Source organism: Tamandua tetradactyla, chromosome 6 (assembly GCF_023851605.1).
Source record: "Tamandua tetradactyla isolate mTamTet1 chromosome 6, mTamTet1.pri, whole genome shotgun sequence".
Taxonomy (NCBI): domain Eukaryota; kingdom Metazoa; phylum Chordata; class Mammalia; order Pilosa; family Myrmecophagidae; genus Tamandua; species Tamandua tetradactyla.
Genome location: NC_135332.1, coordinates 61,667,466 through 61,687,977, shown reverse-complemented (window position 1 = coordinate 61,687,977; position 20,512 = coordinate 61,667,466). Strand labels below are relative to the sequence as shown.

The 20,512-nt window shown below is 43.2% G+C and overlaps 3 protein-coding genes and 1 long non-coding RNA gene across 6 annotated transcripts in view; 2 read left to right on the top strand and 2 right to left on the bottom strand.

Annotated features, from left to right (window-relative positions):
• LOC143688202 (uncharacterized) overlaps positions 1-10,945 on the top strand; it is a 55,271-nt gene extending 44,326 nt beyond the window's left edge. Inside the window, exons 3-4 of the long non-coding RNA XR_013177877.1 lie at positions 8,977-9,069; positions 10,706-10,945. This is a non-coding gene — a long non-coding RNA (uncharacterized LOC143688202). The remainder of the gene's footprint in view (positions 1-8,976; positions 9,070-10,705) is intronic.
• Positions 7,851-18,217, bottom strand: CYB5D1 (cytochrome b5 domain containing 1). Of its 3 annotated transcripts, none has more exons than XM_077165883.1 (4): positions 17,250-18,216; positions 17,082-17,158; positions 16,726-16,944; positions 7,851-12,557 (listed from the first exon to the last, which is right to left on the bottom strand). In XM_077165883.1, the coding sequence occupies exons 1-4, from the start codon at positions 17,407-17,409 to the stop codon at positions 12,546-12,548; spliced, it is 468 nt and encodes a 155-aa protein (XP_077021998.1). In that variant the 5' UTR covers positions 17,410-18,216; the 3' UTR covers positions 7,851-12,545. The 3 variants fall into 3 exon arrangements, with proteins under 3 accessions (XP_077021998.1, XP_077021997.1, XP_077021996.1); XM_077165882.1 differs by lacking the exon at positions 7,851-12,557 and adding an exon at positions 15,899-16,080 and having other exon boundaries at positions 17,250-18,217; XM_077165881.1 differs by lacking the exon at positions 7,851-12,557 and adding an exon at positions 15,899-16,148 and having other exon boundaries at positions 17,250-18,202.
• Positions 17,535-18,829, top strand: NAA38 (N-alpha-acetyltransferase 38, NatC auxiliary subunit). Its single transcript, XM_077165885.1, has 3 exons — positions 17,535-18,141; positions 18,346-18,529; positions 18,670-18,829. The coding sequence occupies exons 1-3, from the start codon at positions 18,061-18,063 to the stop codon at positions 18,780-18,782; spliced, it is 378 nt and encodes a 125-aa protein (XP_077022000.1). The 5' UTR covers positions 17,535-18,060; the 3' UTR covers positions 18,783-18,829.
• A 598-nt stretch (positions 18,830-19,427) lies between these two features.
• TMEM88 (transmembrane protein 88) lies at positions 19,428-20,511 on the bottom strand. Its single transcript, XM_077165884.1, has 2 exons — positions 20,242-20,511; positions 19,428-20,085 (listed from the first exon to the last, which is right to left on the bottom strand). The coding sequence occupies exons 1-2, from the start codon at positions 20,449-20,451 to the stop codon at positions 19,816-19,818; spliced, it is 480 nt and encodes a 159-aa protein (XP_077021999.1). The 5' UTR covers positions 20,452-20,511; the 3' UTR covers positions 19,428-19,815.
• Between the last annotated feature and the right edge of the window lies 1 nt (position 20,512).

Sequence of the window (20,512 nt, the reverse complement as noted above, 5' to 3'; positions counted from 1 at the left end):
AACAACCAGTGGGTCAAGGAAGAAATTACAAGAGAAATTAGTAAATATCTCGAGGCGAATGAAAATGAAAACACAACATATCAAAACCTATGGGAGGCAGCAAAGGTAGTGCTAAGAGGGGAATTTATTGCCCTAAATGCCTATATCAGAAAAGAAGAAAGGGCAAAAATTCGGGAATTAACTGTCCACTTGGAAGAACTGGAGAAAGAACAGCAAACTAATCCCAAAACAAGCAAAAGGAAAGAAATAACAAAGATTAGATCAGAAATTAATGAAATTGAGAACATGAAAACAATAGAGAAAATCAATAAGACCAGAAGTTGGTTCTATGAGAAAATCAACAAGATTGATGGGCCCTTAGCAAGACTGACAAAAAGAAGAGAGAGGATGCAAATAAATAAGATCAGAAATGGAAGAGGAGACATAACCACTGACCTCACAGAAATAAAGGAGGTAATAACAGGATACTATGAACAACTTTACGCTAATAAATACAACAATGTAGATGAAATGGACAAGTTCCTAGAAAGGCATGAACAACCAACTTTGACTCAAGAAGAAATAGATGACCTCAACAAACCAATCACAAGTAAAGAAATTGAATCAGACATTCAAAAGCTTCCCAAAAAGAAAAGTCCAGGACCAGATGGCTTCACATGTGAGTTCTACCAAACATTCCAGAAAGAATTAGTACCAACTCTGCTCAAACTCTTCAAAAAAATTGAAGTGGAGGGAAAGCTACCTAATTCATTCTATGAAGCCAACATCACCCTCATACCAAAACCAGGCAAAGATATTACAAAAAAAGAAAACTACAGACCAATTTCTCTAATGAATACAGATGCAAAAATCCTCAACAAAACTCTAGCAAATCGAATCCAGCAACACATTAAAAGAATTATACATCATGACCAAGTAGGATTCATCCCAGGTATGCAAGGATGGTTCAACATAAGAAAATCAACTAATGTAATACACCATATCAACAAATCAAAGCAGAAAAATCACATGATCATCTCAATTGATGCAGAGAAGGCATTTGACAAGATTCAACATCCTTTCCTGTTGAAAACACTTCAAAGGATAGGAACACAAGGGAACTTCCTTAAAATGATAGAGGGAATATATGAAAAACCCACAGCTAATATCATCCTCAATGGGGAAAAATTGAAAACTTTCCCCCTAAGATCAGGAACAAGACAAGGATGTCCATTATCACCACTATTATTCAACATCATGTTGGAGTTTCTAGCCAGAGCAATTAGACAAGAAAAAGAAATACAAGGCATCAAAATTGGAAAGGAAGAAGTAAAACTATCACTGTTTGCAGACGATATGATACTATATGTCGAAAACCTGGAAAAATCCACAACAAAACTACTAGAGCTAATAAATGAGTACAGCAAAGTAGCAAGTTACAAGATCAACATTCAAAAATCTGTAGTGTTTCTGTACACTAGCAATGAACAAGCTGAGGGGGAAATCAAGAAATGAATTCCATTTACAATTGCAACTAAAAGAATAAAATACTTAGGAATAAATTTAACTAAAGAGACAAAAGACCTATACAAAGGAAACTACAAAAAACTGTTAAAAGAAATCACAGAAGACCTAAATAGATGGAAGGGCATACCGTGTTCATGGATTGGAAGACTAAGTATAGTTAAGATGTCAGTTCTACCTAAATTGATTTACAGATTCAATGCAATACCAATCAAAATCCCAACAACTTATTTTTCAGAAACAGAAAAACCAATAAGCAAATTTATCTGGAAGGGCAGGGTGCCCCGAATTGCTAAAAGTATCTTGAGGAAAAAAAACGAAGCTGGAGGTCTCACGCTGCCGGACTTTAAGGCATATTATGAAGCCACAGTGGTCAAAACAGCATGGTACTGGCATAAAGATAGATATATCGACCAATGGAATCGAATAGAGTGCTCAGATATAGACCCTCTCATCTATGGACATTTGATCTTTGATAAGGCAGTCAAGCCAACTCACCTGGGACAGAACAGTCTCTTCAATAAATGGTGCCTAGAGAACTGGATATCCATATGCAAAAGAATGAAAGAGGACCTGTATCTCACACCCTATACAAAAGTTAACTCAAAATGGATCAAAGATCTAAACATTAGGTCTAAGACCATAAAACAGTTAGAGGAAAATGTAGGGAGATATCTTATGAATCTTACAATTGGAGGCGGTTTTATGGACCTTAAACCTAAAGCAAGAGCACTGAAGAAAGAAAGAAATGGGAGCTCCTCAAAATTAAACACTTTTGTGCATCAAAGAACTTCATCAAGAAAGTAGAAAGACAGCCTACACAATGGGAGACAACATTTTTGGAAACGACATATCAGATAAAGGTCTAGTATCCAGAATTTATAAAGAGATTGTTCAACTCAACAACAAAAAGACAGCCAACCCAATTACAAAATGGGAAAAAGACTTGAACAGACACCTCTCAGGAGAGGAAATACAAATGGCCAAAAGGCACATGAAGAGATGCTCAATGTCCCTGGCCATTAGAGAAATGCAAATCAAAACCACAATGAGATATCATCTCACACCCACCAGAATGGCCATTATCAACAAAACAAAAAATGACAAGTGTTGGAGAGGATGCGGAGAAAGAGGCACACTTATCCACTGTTGGTGGGAATGTCAAATGGTGCAACCACTGTGGAAGGCAGTTTGGTGGTTCCTCAAAAAGCTGAATATAGAATTGCCATACGACCCAGCAGTACCATTGCTAGGTATCTACTCAGAGGACTTAAGGGCAAAGACACAAACGGACATTTGCACACCAATGTTTATAGCAGCATTATTTACAATTGCAAAGAGATGGAAACAGCCAAAATGTCCATCAACAGACGAGTGGCTAAACAAACTGTGGTATATACATACGATGGAATATTATGCAGCTTTAAGACAGAATAAACTTATGAAGCATGTAATAACATGGATGGACCTAGAGAACATTATGCTGAATGAGACTAGCCAAAAACTAAAGGACAAATACTGTATGGTCCCACTGATGTGTACCGACATTAGAGAATAAACTTGGAATATGTCATTGGTAACAGAGACCATCAGGAGTTAGAAATAGTGTAAGATAATGGGTAATTGGAGCTGAAGGGATACAGACTGTGCAACAGGACTGAATACAAAAACTCAAAAATGGACAGCACAATACTACCTAATTGTAATGTAATTATGTTAAAACACTGAATGAAACTGCATCTGAACTATAGTTTTTTTGTTTGTTTGTTTTTGTTTTTTTGTTTTTTTATATTTTTTGTATTTTTTATTTTTATTTTTTCTCTATATTATCATTTTATTTCTTTTTCTGTTGTCTTGCTATTTCTTTTTCTAAATCAATGAAAATGTACTAAGAAATGATGAACATACATCTATGTGATGATATTAAGAATCACTGATTGCATATGTAGAATGGAATGATTTCTAAATGTTGTGTTAGTTTATTTTTTTAATTAAAAAAAATGGTTTCACACCCACAGGGACATGGATCAAGATTAAGAACATGTGTTTTGGGTGGCACATCACTCAGCCTACCACAAAAACGATTGCTTACTAAGACTTGGAGACAAGGAGATTCAGTAAAATAAGTAAAGGAAAAAGTAACTGTTCTCCATCATGCTTTTAGTTTTCAGTCATGGATCCTTGATTTTTCAGGCAGCCATTGTATTTTGATTCTGTAAATATATTGCTTCAGTTTTTCCTACATTTTGCTTTGCTTTTTAACTACTAGGTCCAGGCCTTATAAGATTGTGATTACATGACTGTGTGATTGTGAAAACCTTGTGTCTGATGCTCCTTTTATTTACCTTGTCAACAGATGAGAGGAACATATGGAATAAAAATAAATAATAAGGGGAACAAATGTTAAAATAGATTTAGTTTGAAATGCTAGTGATCAATGAAAGGGGTTAGTAAGGGGTATGGCCTGTAAAATTTTTTTTTCTGTTTGTTCTATTTTTCTGTTGTCTTTTTATTTCTTTTTCTGAATTGATGCTAATGTTCTGGGAAATGATCACGATGATGAATATGCTACTATGTGTTGATATTGTGAATTGCTGAGTGTATGTGTTGGGAATGTTTGTTTCTTGTAATTTTTTTTTAATTAATAAAAAATTAAAATTTAATTAATAAAAAATTTAAAAAAAAAAAACAAACTCATTTCCATGTGAGAAAACATCATAAAATTAAAAGACAACCAGGAAAATATTTGAACCACTTAATGACATACTACTTATTTGTTCAGTAAATACTGTGTGGTCTAACAGAAACTATTCTAGCTCTTTTAAGCAGAGATTTTATCTAGGAAATAAGGGTTTACAAAATTGTTGGAAAGAGGGTGCATGGGTGGTTCAGTGGTAGAATACTCACCTGCCATGTAGGAGACCCAAGTTCAATTCCTGGCCCAAGTACCCAAAAATAAATAAAATTTAAAAATATAAAAAAATTGTTAGAAGGGCCAGAGAAGTACTGTAGTCTGGGCTTCCAGGAATGAGAAAAATTGAAGAACTGGCCCACCATAGATCTGTTTTCTACCTCTGCCATGATCAAGAAGCTGCTGGGCCATGTGCTGGCTTCAAGGATCATTCTGACATTTTAGTGACAGTAGTAAGATGGTAGTAAGGAAGATAGTGAGCTAGTGTTAGTATTATTGAAATAACTCATATATATCCAGAATAAAAAAGACCAATTGGATAAAATAGTACAAAAAATAAGTAAATTATAATATGGAAAAAATGGGCAATAAGATAATGAAGACAGCTAATCTTTATTGGGTGTTTTACTTCATGTCTGGGGAACTGTCCTGAGTACTTAGTGTGTACTAACTTTCTTGGTCCTTCCAATGAACTTACAAAGTAGAAACTATGACAATCTCTGTTTTATAGATGAAGAGACAGAGACAAAATGAAGTTAAATAACATGCCCAAAGTCAGAGCTATTGAGAGATGGGACCTTGATAGATTTGATGAAAAAAGGAACAAAAATAGATGAGGTGATGTCTCAAGAATTGGGGTGCCATTGTTAAAACCAGAGGACTTGAGAAAGAAACTGGCTTTAAGACAGCATAATAATTTATATGGTAGGTGGCATCCTTTAGAAATACTTAGATTTCCGAGCTATGGAAGAGTTCTTTGTACCTCCAGTAAATAATGAAGACCCAAATGTGGCAATGTGTCTTCTTAATTAAAGAATTTTGTCTATCCAATCTGCTCATACTTCTCTTGCTGCCCTTTCCTGGCCCTGCATTGAGTAAAGGGATACCTTGAGAAGAAGAGGAAGATTTAGTCCAAAATCTTTGTTTTTGCTTTCTCCCAGTTTCTTTTATAGACCTGCTTTGATTGACCACTCTGATGGCAACTGAATATATTCCTAGACAAAATGGCAAAACCCAAACTTTTTTTCCTTTTGACATTGCTTTTTTTTTTTTTTTTTTAACATGGGCAGACACCGGAAATCGAACCCAGGTCTCTGCCACGGCAGGTGAGAACTCTGCCACTGAGTCACCATGACCCACCCTTGACATTGCCTTTTAATTTTTTTTTCCTTTTAATTTTTTAATATTCTTCAGTTGACTGGGCTAGAAATGTCCCAGTTTCCATGCATTCTCAAGCCCCAATTTTTTCAGAAGAATGACCCTGGCACCTTTCCCAGGTGATTATCCTTCAAGGTATAGATTTGTCACAGTAAATGCTAACCCCGATCTGGCTTGCTTTTGTTCCTCTACTTGCTATATCTTTGTGCAAGGGGAAATATTTTAATTTTAGTCTACATTGTATATAATTAGTAAATTAAAATCAACTAAGTTTTACAGTTTCTGTATATTCCAAAACTATGTAACACCTAAAATGTATTCCAGAGCAAATAATGAATTTTTAGTCTCAGATTTCCTGCAGCACTACTCTGTGGGCTTTACAGTCAAGAGGCAGTGCCAGGAATCCAAGCTCTACTGCTTACTAGTGGTGATCCCGGGCAAACTACTTATCTTGCAAATCTCAGCTTCCTCATCTGTAAACCAGGGATATGAATGCCTTCTTCACATGGTTTTGGTGAGGATTAAATGAGTTAATTTACAAAAAGCACTGGCTGTAATAAGGCAGGCTGACTTCAGTGCTCTTGTTCCCAGTAGTTAGCCCTTTCTTTGCTTTCCCCAGCTTTATATAAATAAGCTCAACTCCGACTAGGGCATGATCTGAAATAGACCACATTTTACTGCACTCAAATAATTCTCCTCATGGAGCATAAACACTAATGTTAGATTGGAAATGAAATGTTCAACACATACAGGTTCTGTATTTCCAATCATGACAGGTGTACTCTGGATGCTGAATAATGCCAAATCTCAGGAACTCATTGGGGAAGCATTCATTACTAAATAAGCACAAGAAAAGGGAAGGAAAACTAAATATTTTTTGAGTGCCTATTCCAAGGACTCTGTATGACACTGAGCATTTTCCTATACCTTATTTCATTTATTTCTCTTGACAGCACTATAAGGTAGCTTCTATTTAGGATGACCGTTCTTGGCTTATACCTGTTGCTTTGAGTACCACCTTACTTCTACTATCCTTATTTTATGGTTGAAGAAATGGGATCTAAAGGAAGCTAAATATTCCGTGTGTGGTTTTACAACCAGAGGATTCCAGCCATCTGCATTTGAATTTCTTCTAAGAAAATCCCATTCGTATTTTATTCCACTTACAGCCTGGCTTCTCTAACAAAGCTACCGTTGACCTGCTATTTGCTAAATCCATGGGCACTTGAGTCCTATTCTTCCTTAATCTCTGTGCAACAGTTCACACTGTTTTCCACTCCGTCCTCTCAAACTCTTTGGCTTCTACAGCACCATTTTCCTGGGATTCTCCCACCTCTTTGGGTCTCCCTTCTGAGTCTCCTATTCTTCCTACCCTCCCTCAAATATTGTTCCTCCCAGACCCTCTTCTTGGATCATATTTCATTCTTAAGGTGGTCTCATTCTTGCCCTTTGGATATATCTGTGCTGATAATTCCCACATCTATAGCTTTAGCCCAGATCTCTTTCAGGATCTTGTTCCATTTTACAACATCTGAACATCTGCATTTGCATGTCATAAAGTTACCTCGTACATCTGGCTAAAAATTCAACATCTTCCTCCCCAAACAAATTCCTCTTCCAGCATTCTTCTCAGTCAGTAGACTCACATCCTCCCAGTCACCCAGTCATCCAAGCAAAAGCCTCAGTGTCAACCTTGACTCCTCCCTCTCCCTCGGACCCTCCATCTGACTAGTGCAATTCTCTTCTAACTTTGTTCCAGCATCTCTGATCTCACTGTCTAACCTAGTTCAGGCCTTCAGGTCTCTCCTGAACTGCTGCAGTAGCAGGATCAACTGGGCTCTCTGTCTCCACTCCTTTTTCTCTTCAATCTATTCTCCACATTGTAGTCAAGTTGCCTTTTTAGAAATGCAAATATTATTTAATCCTCTCTGTAGGACCTTAACTCCATATTATAAACCTTAAGAGGGAGAGTTTTATGGTATGTGAATTATATGTCCATATTTTTAAAAAATGATAACAAATTAATCTGGTTCACAAAGCCTCATGTGACCTGCTCTGGCCTCAACATCACTCATTGCCTCGACCCCTCAATCTCTTCTCAGAACTTCACTATGCTGCAGTCCTTTCTGCTTCTGCACTCTCCATATGCTCACCTTTGCACATGCTCTTATCCTTTGCAGTAAGCATTTCCCACCCCCACCCGCCCCCTGCGCATCCCCTGACCCTCTCCCTCTCCTTCACGTGGCTACATCCTTGGCCTTCAGGGCTCAGCTTGAGATAATTCCCAGAAAGCCTTCCCTGATCTGCCAGGACTGAGTTAGGTGCTCCTAATTTGTGTTTCTGAGACATTTTATGCTTAGCCCTTTTGTAGCATTTACCACGTTATATTTGTTCCTTCTACAGATAATAACTGAGTAACTGCTCTGGGTGAGGCACTGGGTTAGGTATTGAGTATTCGGTGGCTAATAAGAGAATGGGTCCCTGCCCTCAGGGAGCTTACAGTCCAAACTTTAATGGTAGAAGATGGACATTAAATAACTAATTACACGTATTTAAAATGTAGTTATGTTTCAAAGCACTCTGAGAGGGTGTAACTAGAGACTTGACATAATCCGAGGCAAGGGAAGCCATCTCTGAGAGAGTAACGTTTAATTAGAGACTTTAAAGAGCAGGAGTTGGCCAAATGAAAAGTGGAGGATAGAGAGTAAGAGACAGAGAAACAGGATGTAGGAAGGATCTGAGAGAATTTCAGGAACGGAAAGTTCAGTGTGGGAGACTGGGAAGTAGGAAAAAGTCATGTAGGACCTTATAGACCATGGTGAAGGTTTCCTGCTTCATCTTGAGAAGAGTAGGAATTCACTGAAGACTTTAAACAGTGGGTACTGACATGACCAGATGTACATTTAAAAAGCTCCCCCAGGATGCTGTGTTAAAGTGCAAGCAAGATGACAAACTTCTCTGAATCTTCTGCTAAACTATAAGCTCCTCAAAGGCAGAAACTGTTTTGTTTTATTGTATCCAGAGCCCAGCATTGACCTGACACATAGCAGATGCTCATTATTTTTGTGTTTAGAATGAATTGAGTAAATGGTTAGTGGGGCCAGAATCCAACTTAGGTTTTCAAGAAAAACTCACTTATCACCATTCCCCCAACCCTCCACCCCTGCCACGTACAAAACTTTGAAGACCAGCTCTTTAAATTGGATTTGATATCCCTCCTTTTGCCTCCATTGCATTTGTGGCTGGTTGTGTTTCCAAAATTGGCCACAATAATAGCTCACATCCCACATGTCCTTCCTACAATGTAACTTTGACACTCTTCCCACTGAGAGGTGAGAATCCTTCTGCTTGCATTTGAAGCTGGGTCAAAAAAGTTGATTCAACCTCCTCCTGGTTCTCTTGAGATGCTCCTCTTAGAACCTGGGCACCAGGCTGTGAGGAAGATGAAACTGCCCACATGGAGAAGAATCAACAGCCAGCATCAACTTGCCAGCCATGTGAGTAAGCCACCTTGGAAGTGGATCCTCCAACTCCCAGTCAATCTGCCTCAGCTGACACATTTTGGAGTAGAAATGAGCTGTCCCCTCTGAACCCTTGCCTAATTTGCATATTCATTAGCAAAATAATTATAGTGTTTGTTTTAAGCCATTAAGTTTTTTTTTTTTGGATACTTTATTCAGCTTTAATAGATGCTCTTAGAAGGTGTTCTGATACAAGTTACGATGTCATAGCTGGGAGCAGAAGTATACTGTCTTATTTATCTTTGTAATTTGTACTACCTGCCACAATGTTTTACTTTTTTTTAATTAATTAAAAAAATTAACAAACAAAACATTTAGAAATCATTCCATTCTACATATATAATCAGTAATTCTTAGTATCATCACATAGTTGCATATTCATTTCTTAGTACATTTGTATCGATTTAGAAAAAAATAAAAAGACAACGGAAAAAGAAATAAAATGATAATAGAGAAAAAAAAAACTATACGTACCATACCCCTTACCCCTCGCTTTCATTTACCACCATTTCAAACTGAATTTAACATTTGTTCCCCCTATTATTTATTTTTATTCCATATGTTCTACTCTTCTGTTGATATAGTAACTAAAAGGAGCATAAGACATAAGGTTTTCACATTCACAGAGTCTCATTGTGAAAGCTGTATCATTGTTCAATCATCATCAAGAAACATGGCTACTGGAACACTGCACTACATTTTCAGGCAATTCCCTCCAGCCTCTCCACTACATCTTGAACAACAAGGTGATATCTACTTAATGCGTAAGAATAACCTCCAGGATAACCTCTCGACTCTGTTTGGAATCTCTCAGCCATTGACACTTTGTCTCATTTTACTCTTCCGCCTTTTGGTCGAGAAGGTTCTCTCAGTCTCTTGATGTTAATTCTCAGCTCATTCTAGGGTTTTTCTCAGTCCTTTGATGCTGAGTCTCAGCTCATTCCAGGATCTTTGTCCCACGTTGCCAGGAAGGTCCACACCCCTGGGAGTCATGTCCCATGCAGAGAGGGGGAGGGTAGTGAGACTGCTCATCATATTGGCTGGAGAGAGAGGCCACATCTGAGCAACAAAAGAGGCTCTCTTGGGGGTGACTCTTAGGCCTAAATTTTAAGTAGACTTGACCTATCCTTTGTGGGGTTAAGTTTCATGTGAACAAACCCCAAGACTGGGGGCTCAGCCTATAGTTAAGCCATTAAGTTTTGAGATGGTTTGCTAAGCAGCAATAGAATGATAACTGGAATAGCATCCTGCTTGTTGTGTTTAGAGGTATTGGTTTAGAGGTTGTGGTTTAGAGGTTCAACTTAGTGGTTAAGTAGGTAGGCTGTAGAGTATGGCTGGTTTGGTTCAGAGCTCAGTTCTGCTGCTTACTAGTTGAGTGACTTTCAGTAAGTTATTTAACCTTTCTGTACTTCAGTTTTCTTTTTACAATATAGATAAAAATAGGACCTACTTCAGAAGGTTGTCAGGAGAATTAAGTGATTTAATGCCGGTAATGCAGATGAGTCATTATACTTAGCCATGACTCCCTCATGTGATCCTTTGTCTTTATAGTTTTTACTACTATCTGAAATGATCTTGTCAATTTATTTGTTTTTTGTGTTTTATCCACCAGACTGCAAACTCCAACAAAGGAGGAACCCTGCCTGTTCAATTCATTGCTGTAATCCCAGACCTAGAACAATGCCTGGCAAAAAGTGCTTAATGACCTTTTTTTAATGGATAGATGAACAGCGCTTTTCACAGTACCTGTGGAAGACGTTGCTAGTTTCTACCAGTGTCTGTTCTCTCCTCTGAGGAGACCCTGTTGTTTGTTTTGTTTTGGATGCCAATATTAAATACTCACTGTTCCAGACTCCCTTGCAGCTAGTAGTAGTCATGTAACACATTTCTGATCAGTGAGAAAATGTCTGCTAAGGATGTCTGAGTTTTTTGCTTTCTTGATGTAGGCACTGCCCCTTCTTCCTTCCCCTTTTCCTCCTTCCTTCCCACAATACAGGCTGGAAGTAGGGCAGCCAAGAAAGGGATAAGGATGAGGACAAAAATTTGAAAACAGGTGAAGCTTGAGACACCGATGATTTAATGGAGTCACTACACCACTGTCATGGTTAGGGACATGTGTCAACTTGGCCAAGTTGTGGTACCTGTTTATCTGATTGGGCAAGCGCTGGCCTGTCTGTTGCAATGAGGACATTTCATAGGATTAGATCATGATCACGTCAGCTGCATCCACAGCTGATTCCATTTGTAATCAACCAAAGGGGAATGTCTTCTACAATGAGTGATGCTTAATCTAATCACTGGAAGCCTTTTGATGGAGGACTCAGAGGAGACAGGTTCCATTCCTGCTTTGGCTGGTGAGCCTATCCTGTGGAGTTCATCCAGACCATCCATTGGAGTTGTCGGCTTCACAGCCTGCCCTGTGGATTTTGGACTCTGCATTTCTGCGGTCACGTGAGACACTTTTATAAATTTTATATTTGCAAGTGTTCCCTGTTGATTCTGTTTCTCTAGAGAACCCTAACTAATACAACCACTAACTCCAAATCTCTTATGTAAAAAAAATTCACCTTTTATAAAGACACAGGATTCTGACTTCTGTTACATGCAGCCAAATATATTTTCAACCAATATATACCATCCTAGTATATCTACCATCTAAGCTGTTCCTTAAGGTCAGGTCAGGGCTATATATTTCATCTTCCTTACTACTGTATAGGAAGATCAGAAGAATTTAGCAGCACAAATACTGCTCATTCACTTATTCATTCACCAGCTTTCATTTTAGTGCTTTCCGTGTGCTTAGAATACTCAGTACAAAAGCTGCATATCTGTTTGTATTTTGAGTGGCTTATCTTTGATTTTCAAGACAAAGAAAAGAGCCATTTCAAATTCTGTGTGCTTTCTCAACAGTTAAACCTCCACATGCTCTTGCTGATCCATCATAAAGTGGCTGTTCTCCCAACAGCAACACATTTATCTGAACTCCCTAAACTCAGTTCTGGGGGGCTAAATACCTTAACCTTATCTTGATGACATAACTGGATGTTAAAGTCCCAACCCAAATGATCAAGCCCTTCACTTAGCTCCAAGTTATATCCACATCAAAATTTTGGAACAGTGGTAAAATGCTTCAATCTAGTCATAAACTTAGCCACAAAGTTTAAATCTTTTAAGAGTTTCTGCCATCAGAACATGGTGGGTGAGACAGTTGCCTGGGATCATGGGACTACGTTATAGTATCACCTTTGATATTTTACTTTTGAGGGTCTTTATTGTTTTATGTGTGTGTGTGTGTGTGTGTGTGCATGTGCACACTTGTTACTTGGAGGAAGGGGGAGGCTAGGCCATTTTGAGAATCTGAGGGAAATTATAGCACCTTTCTTCAAAATAATACACATATGTGCACAGGCACAAACACATGAATATTTAGAAACAGTTTCAGGAGGTCCAGGTTAGGAATTCACCTGTTGAAAAAAAAAAAAAAGAATCCCCTGTGATTTATCATGAGGATGGTGGAAACTTTTTCTATATCATATATTTGATCCTTTATCATGTACTATTTTTTCATTTACCTTTTTATGTATGTTTTATCCCAGTGAGCGAACCAGCTTCCAGTAAGGGCCTAGGAATTGAGACTTTATACCTCTTTGTCTCCCCCAGTGATGTATATATGTAGAAACTACGGCTAATGGGAAATATTTGTCAGTTGAGTCCTTTTGAAGCTGCTGTGGTTTACTGAGGATGTCAGCTTTCCTTTTCACACTCCTTCACCCAACCTACTTCTAAACCAAAAGAGATCACCATAAGGACTTGGATCTCTTTGCTATGTTCTGTACACATTCTAGGGCTGAGGCGTTAACCAGTTTGGGATATTTAGGGAAAGAGGCAGTGCCTAGTGGGATGCTTCTTTAAAAAAAAAAAAAAAGTCAATATTGATAAATGAATGTACTCTATTGTTTAAAAAAAATTTTTTTTTCCTTTCTCAGCTCTGCCCTGTATCCTGCATATCCACCTCTGTAATCAGGACCCCTACTTGTCCTATCCCATGAATTTCACTTCTGAAACTGCACTCCTTTGGTATATGTTCATGGAAAAAATAAAAGCAAGAATAAACCCAATGCTAAGAGAATGGTGGCCATGTAGTTTTTTCTCTTGTCTTTCTTCTATAAATCTCAGACACCTTCAACCCGACCTCTTGCGGGCTCCAGGTTTCCCTTCTCCTGTCCCCCGTCCCTGACTTTATAGGTGACTACAGCCACCTGGCGGCCGTATGGGGACATAACAGGTAGATTGCCCCCAAGTAATTTTTGGTCTTGGATCTATGGGGAGCAGAGAAAGAGAAGCTTTTATAGAAACTGCAGCATAGGATCCAGACATCCTATATCTTTGCCTTGCAGAACACAGCATCTTCTAGTTATTAGAGTCAGATTAATTCACTAACATTTGAGTTCATTCAATCAAAATTTATTGAGCAGCAAATGTGTGCCAAGAACTGAGACTATCGCAGTGAACAAGATGGACAAGATCTCTGCCCTCATGAGCTTACAGTCTAGCAGCCAGCCAGCCAATTACATTCATAATTTTAAAATTATAATTGTCGTAAGTACTCTGAATGAATGCTGAAAGAAGATTTAACAGGGAGTCTTGATTTAGACTGAGAAATCAGAGAAGGCCTCCCTAAGGAAGAAACATGTAGGATCGGTTAGGTAAGAATGCAGGGGAGAGTGATCCTCCATTCCTTCCAGGGAAGAGAAAACAATGTGTGAAGGCTCTGAGGCAAGAAGACATTAAGGTACTGAAAGCCAGGGAACCAAGTTAGGCAGGGCCTAAATTATGCAGGTTTTAGAATTTAGGATTTTATTCCAGAAACAATTGGAAGCTACTAAGAATCTGAAGTGGGAAAGTTTAGATACCTAAGTTTGTTTGATCGCTCTGACTTGTGAGCTGCAAATGAGGGACAGGTTGGGAAGTTTTGACAGCAGTCAGAGCAAGAGATAATGGTGGCCTAGAAAAAAGAAGTTGGATTCCAGAGATATTTAGGAGGTAGAATCTACTTGGAGAGTGACAAAGTGTGTGGGGAGAGGGATGTGTTTCTGATAAGAGGTACTGAAGTGGGAGACTCCATAAGAGGGGCAGGTTTGGGCAGGATAATCACCATATCCCCTATGCTCAGGCCCTAAGCTGGTGCTAGAGGGACAGTATAGTTTTGGTTCTCAAATAGTTACGTTTGAGAAAAAAATAGAAAACAAATGGAATTCAGTTAAATGTCAAAATGAGTGGTTCAGATAATTCATGGACTCCTGCATTACCTGGAACTAAATGGAAGCCCCCCCAGTCTCACAATGAGTTCAGATTCTGTTGAAACCGGTATGGATGTCTCCACCTTTATTCATGCCTCTCACAGCCCCTCAAAAAACTCCCATGCTCCCCCCCACCCCCCAGGGTCTCCAGGGGCAACCTTCCATTATGCTGAGCACTGGAACCTGCTGCAGGAAGATGTACTAACCTCTCCCTAATTCTTTTTTGCCTACTGCTGCCAGGAGATTCACCTGTCTGTTATTCTCATTCCCTTCCGTGCTTAGGTTAAAGGCCACCAAATATGTCCACTGCCCTGCGTGGGTGTTCTCTTTAGGTCTCCAGGAGAGTTCTCTGACTTGCTTGGCTCCTTTCTTTGAGTCACAATTGTGCAAAGTTCCCTTCACCTTCCCTAAGTGGCCCAGGCCCATCCTAAACCCCTGTTTTGTTTGCCCCCTTTTTGCTCCCCTATCCAAAGAAAGTGTCTCCATACCCTGGCCCTTTCCCTCAAGCTGTAGTTTTGCTGGAGTAAGTAAATTTACACCTCTTTGCCTCAAAAAAATCGGAAGAAAACTTCTGCAGAAGGTAGCCTCGATAGCTATTGTTTAATTGACATTTACTCTTCCATGACTCCTACTCTGCCATTGGAGAAGTCTGCCAGCTCCCTTTCAAAGACATAACTGAAGAAAGAAGTGGTTGACTAAATAATAGGCCTACAATTCCCCATTGTGCAACTTCCTTAGGACAAACGTACATCCCAAACACTTGGATTTAAAGCAGTGGTTACAGATATTAGCATGAGATTAGACATTGAGACATTCCTTTTATGTTGAGAAGAATGTGGACTTTGGAGTTGGGCAGACTTGGGTTTGCATCCCAGCTATGATGGCTAGTAACTAGTTTGCCTTCATGCAGTTAAATATTCCTAAAGTCTCAGAAGACTCATCTGTAAAATAACACCTAATAAGGATCACCTAGTATAATGTCTAGCCTGAATTACCTGGTAACCATTTACCTCCTTTCTTCTCCTGGGGCTTAGCTGCCAAACACTATTTTAGAAGGGAGATAAGCCACTTTTGTGTGGTCATTTATAGAGATTTCCTATCCCCTCTTTGTAAATCTCATCTTCCTGCAACCATCCCATTTCCATCATCACCAAAAAAGTTCTTCCATCCCTCATTCCTGTGTAGGACTTCTCTTTTACTAAAAAAATTCTGCCTGGGTTCTATATAACCATTCTCTTCTACATCTTCCTAATCCAGGGTATCATTGTCTTGTGTCATTTCTAAAAATTGATTCACTTATAGCATTCTCCCTAATTTTCTCCGAGCAAATTGTATTGGAGCTGAGGAAGAAGACCTTTAGATTCAGAAGGGCATGAGAACCACAGGCCAGATCCCAAAGGGGCATGGTGGTCTAGGTCCAGGCACCCCCACCCCCACCCCCCCACACACCTCTACCTCATCAGGGCCCAGAAACAGCTAAACTCAAAGTGTGTCTTGAGTCTATATGAACATACAACTCCTTTCTTATAGTTCAGTGAGGTCATCATTGAAATAGAGCAGTAATGCAGGTATATGGAAAGTGCTGTCCATATTGAGCAAGTCAAATTCTTCCTCTTCATCCCGGATCCCATTCTCCTCCAAAGTATAGTCCATGTTCAGGTTCTTCCCTTCATATTTCCATGTGTAGCTGGCAGCATGTGAGTTATAGGGGAGATAGCGGTGTAGGATTTCCCACATTGACTCCAGGGCCCCCACCTGAAGAATATGGAAACACCTCACCCCAAGAATTCTGGATGGAACACAAATACACACAAACACACACACACTCATACTGAGCAAAAGCCAAGAGCCCAAGAGAAGACAGAGCTGGGATCAGATTACTTCCCTTTGTAGACCAGAGCTTCAGGCAGTCCACAGTCCCAGAAATGAAGTTTAAGCTCCATCCAATATGTAATAAATAGCCCCAAGGTTTTACCTATCTTCTAAGAAACAAATGGCCCTACAGGGTCAAAGCCACTCCCCCCTCAGCTCATCCGCGAATAGAGCAGACTAATAAGAGTCTCTTTGCTGTATAAAGCACAGCGATTTAAGAGCTCCCAAGGATTGCACATCACTAAAGATACACGCCCCTGCTGCCCTGGGCCTACGAAAGACCTGTGCCCCAGATGCTCGTGGAGTTCCCAATCCTGGGAACCATCCTGGTCTGCCTTTCTCAATAGCTAAAAGGGGAGAAAATACAGCTCTCATAGATTATGGAGAGCTGATGGTCTGGTGATCCAATCTGTTGGAGATCTGCTTAGATCCCGACTTGACCCGGGCTCCCAGTTCTCACCTCCAGTGTGTGCTCCTGCGACGTGAGCGTGTTAATGATGCGGATGTTCCGTGTCTTGGTGGACAACCGCCCCACCTCGTAACGCGACCCCTGCCACCAGGGCTTCCCGAAATCATTGGCCCAGTCAGAACGTGGCTGCTGAGGCGGGATGTGCACGAAGCGGCCCCGGGGAGTACGGTACCACAAGCAGCCGGTCATCGGATCTATGTGCTTGCGAATCTTTAAAGCGGGTGGTAGGTTCGGAGCTGTCACTATCGCGGACTCTGGCCTAGCCCCCACTTTTCCTTCCCACACCCACTCTCCAGCACCCGCTCCCTCCCCCACTCCCCGCCAACTCGGATTCCAACAGAACTCACATCTCTAGTCTTTGGGTCAAACCAGTGGCTGATGTCTTGGCCCGCAACTTCCACGATAGGTTTCAGCAGCAGATCCCCTGGGAAGGAGCAGCCGCCGTCACTGCCCGCCATCTAAGAACCAGGCACCCCCGAACATACACCTGGGCCCGGGCCCAGTGTGGGCCTTACCTTTGTACTCTTGTGCCAACGGTGTCAGGTCGTACACGTACCCCAGGTAAGACACCCAGAGGTCTTCGGGCCGGTTGTGCTGGGCCACCTCCGCCGGCGTGAAATAACGACGCTGGAAAAACTCAAAGTCTGGCCCAGCCACTAGGCCCCGGCGTGGCATAGCTCTGCGTTCTATTGGGCACTGGCGTCCTTAGTTGCTTCTTCGTTCCTCAGCACACACTCACGACTGCATCCTCTCTGTGCGTCCCACAGCTAAGAGGACCGCGTTTATCCGCTGACATGGAAACCATTGTCCTTTTCCGGCCACCGTCAATTGAGACCAACCACTGAGGGAGCAAGGAGGGGCTTGGGTTGCCTGTGCTCGCGGGAAATGTAGTCTGATTCCGGAATCCGGCAAACAGGGACCCAATAATTGGGTTAAGTCCTCAGGGGATCCAGGAGGAAAATGAATACACGCCGTTTCAACCCAGGGGATATTTAGAACAGCCTATTTCTCGAAGTAGAAAAAGAAGGAGAGGAAAGAGTGAAAGAAAATATTCTCGCTCTTTTCTAAGGTTCCTGAAATATTTGTAAAACCCTAGAGGTACATTTCTCGCGATATCTTTCGGTATCTAGGGTAATAGACCTCAGTTAAGACACTGCGCAGGAAAAATAGAAGCTCGCGATATCTCTGGGTTGCCAAGGAGACTAGGAGGAAAAGGAGACGCGGTGATCTCGCGAAGGAAAGTGGCCGGGAGCGATCGCGAGATCTAGACCACTGGCCTCGAAAGGGTTGTCAGAAGTTGAAGGGCCCGGAGGAATCCCCGGGCAAATGGCCGGAGCTGGGCCGACCATGCTGCTACGAGAAGAGAATGGCTGTTGCAGCCGGCGTCAGAGCAGCTCCAGCGCCGGGGTTAGCGCGGGCTCGAGTTCTGGGATTGAGGGGCAGTCGGGCAGCCAGGAAGCTAGAGTGGGGGTGCAGGGCAAGGGGAAACTGCAGCTTCCGGCAGCCTCCAGGCTTCGTGGGCGCGCCCCGCGGACTGCCGGGAGCTGTGGTTCCGCAGGCGGGCGGGCCCCTGGGGTTGCGCGGTCTGAGTGCGTGTCCCGCCCAGCGCAGGACTCGGACGGAGAGCGCGAAGACTCACCGGCTGCACGCGCCCGGCAGCAGCTGGAGGCGCTGCTCAACAAGACCATGCGCATTCGCATGACTGATGGGCGAACACTGGTCGGCTGCTTCCTCTGCACCGACCGCGACTGCAATGTCATCCTGGGCTCGGCGCAAGAGTTCCTCAAGCCGTCGGGTCAGTGCCTGGGGAATGCAGCGGGGCATCGCGCAAGACCTTTTTATTCAGGGTCTGATTGCATCCCTTGAGTCGTGTGGGTCAGAAGGGGCGGGGCCTCCCCTGGCCTGCTTCCGTGATGTTCTGATCCTTCTTTCCAGATTCCTTCTCTGCGGGGGAACCCCGTGTGCTGGGTCTGGCTATGGTACCCGGACACCACATCGTTTCCATAGAGGTGCAAAGGGAGAGCCTGGTGGGTCCTCCGTATCTCTGACCAAGAATCGCGCGCGCCACTCAGACCTCATTAAACCTGTGACCGAAGAGGCGGCCTGTGACTTGTGTGTGGCCGCGATGCCAGGACAGGGATTGCACGTCCCATTCTAGAGGAAGGGGGTTATCTGCGGTCCCAGCCCTCCTCCCCCAACCTAAACGTCCGGAGATGCGAAAAGTTTTCTTGGATTTGGAGGTGGGGTTGGGGGTGCAGCCTGAGCTGCGGACAAACAGCCCCCAGGGTGGGCCCCTATGTCTTCCCTCCCACGCTGCTGCTTCAGAATTGTGGCCGGGAGGGGGTTTCATCCTGCTCCGGAAGACCCATTGTTTCCCTCTCCGGCCTGGCAATACCGAGTTCCTCTGAGCTGGGGTCAGAGAACGGGCTCCTGTCCCCAAGGGGAGCAGGCCAGGCGGACAAGACCTGGCCCCCTCCGTTCTATTGATGGGGAGGTGACGCTGGGGCCAGGGACGGAGCTCTGGGATCTGTCCAGGAAGGATCTGCTAATGCGATAAGGGAAGGCCCGGATGCTGAAGGATACTCTATCTGCGCACGTGTAAGCCCGGCACACGTTGTTTCCCTGCTCCTGGGCGTAGCACAGTGGTGATAGTATTTTTGCCGCCGCTCTGTTCACAGGATCTCAGTACCGCATTCAATTCATCAATTTTTTTATTGATGTATGATCACGCCTTACCCTCTGGCCCCACCCCTCTCCCCAGCCCCTTAAATGCTGCTCCGGAAAAGGAGGGCACAAGTTTCGATTGCCCTCTTCACTGAAGGGGGCGGGGTGCGGGAAAGTGTGCAGGGTCCAGCCCAGATGTTCCAGTATTCGGATGTGGGTGGTGAAACAAAAGTGGGTTTTCAGGGGGTGTGGTAACTTTTCACCAAAACTAGGTCCACAAACGCTGTTTCCAAAGGGATCCGGGACCCGGCTCAAGCAGGGGTGGGGGCAGGGCAGTTCGGGGGTCTGGAGTTCTCCGATCCTTGGGCCGACTGGGAGAGAGGGTAGTCGTCAGGGTCGTTCTTGACTCCAGAGTCCTCAGACCCAGACCTTTCCTGATGTGGGAAGGGCCTGGGACCCTGGTGAGGCCCGGGTTTGCCGCGGCTGCGGGGCGCCCCGGCGCCGATATAGGGCTCGGCTGTAGGGCACGAGGCAGTCAGCCAGGCGGAGGCGCAGGCAGAGGCGGCGGTAGCTGGCCAGAGCAAGCACGAGGAGCGGCACGAGGAGCAGGAAGCCGGTGACCAGCAGGGCCGTGAAGCCCGGGTCCCGCAGGTGCGCGGTGCAAGGGGGTGCCTGGGAGCGCAGGAACTGGAGAAGGAGGAGATGTCAAGCCCAAGCGGTCTTGGGTCGGTGAGTGCAAGGGGCGGGAACAACACGGGCGGGCAGAAGTTGCGGCCCAGAGATCCCACCACCAATGTGTGTACAACACACGCACATACAATCAATCCTGGGGCGCACGCTCACCTGGGAGTGACAGAGGAAGCCGAAACCCAGCATGGTGACAGCGGGTAGCAGGATGGTCCCCAGAACCACAGCCAGCAGGAGCAGGTTGAAGGCACCCACCAGTAGGTTCTGGGCCGTTACCAGCACAGCGCAGGCCCAGCAGTCCAGGGGGTCCCTGGGCTCAGGGCCGCCGCCGGGCACCGATCGCTGTGCCCCGGGGACATCCGCCATGGCCCGCCTGGCTACCGCCCGCCTGACCCGCAGCCCTTATAGCTCTTTACCAGCCCCTCCC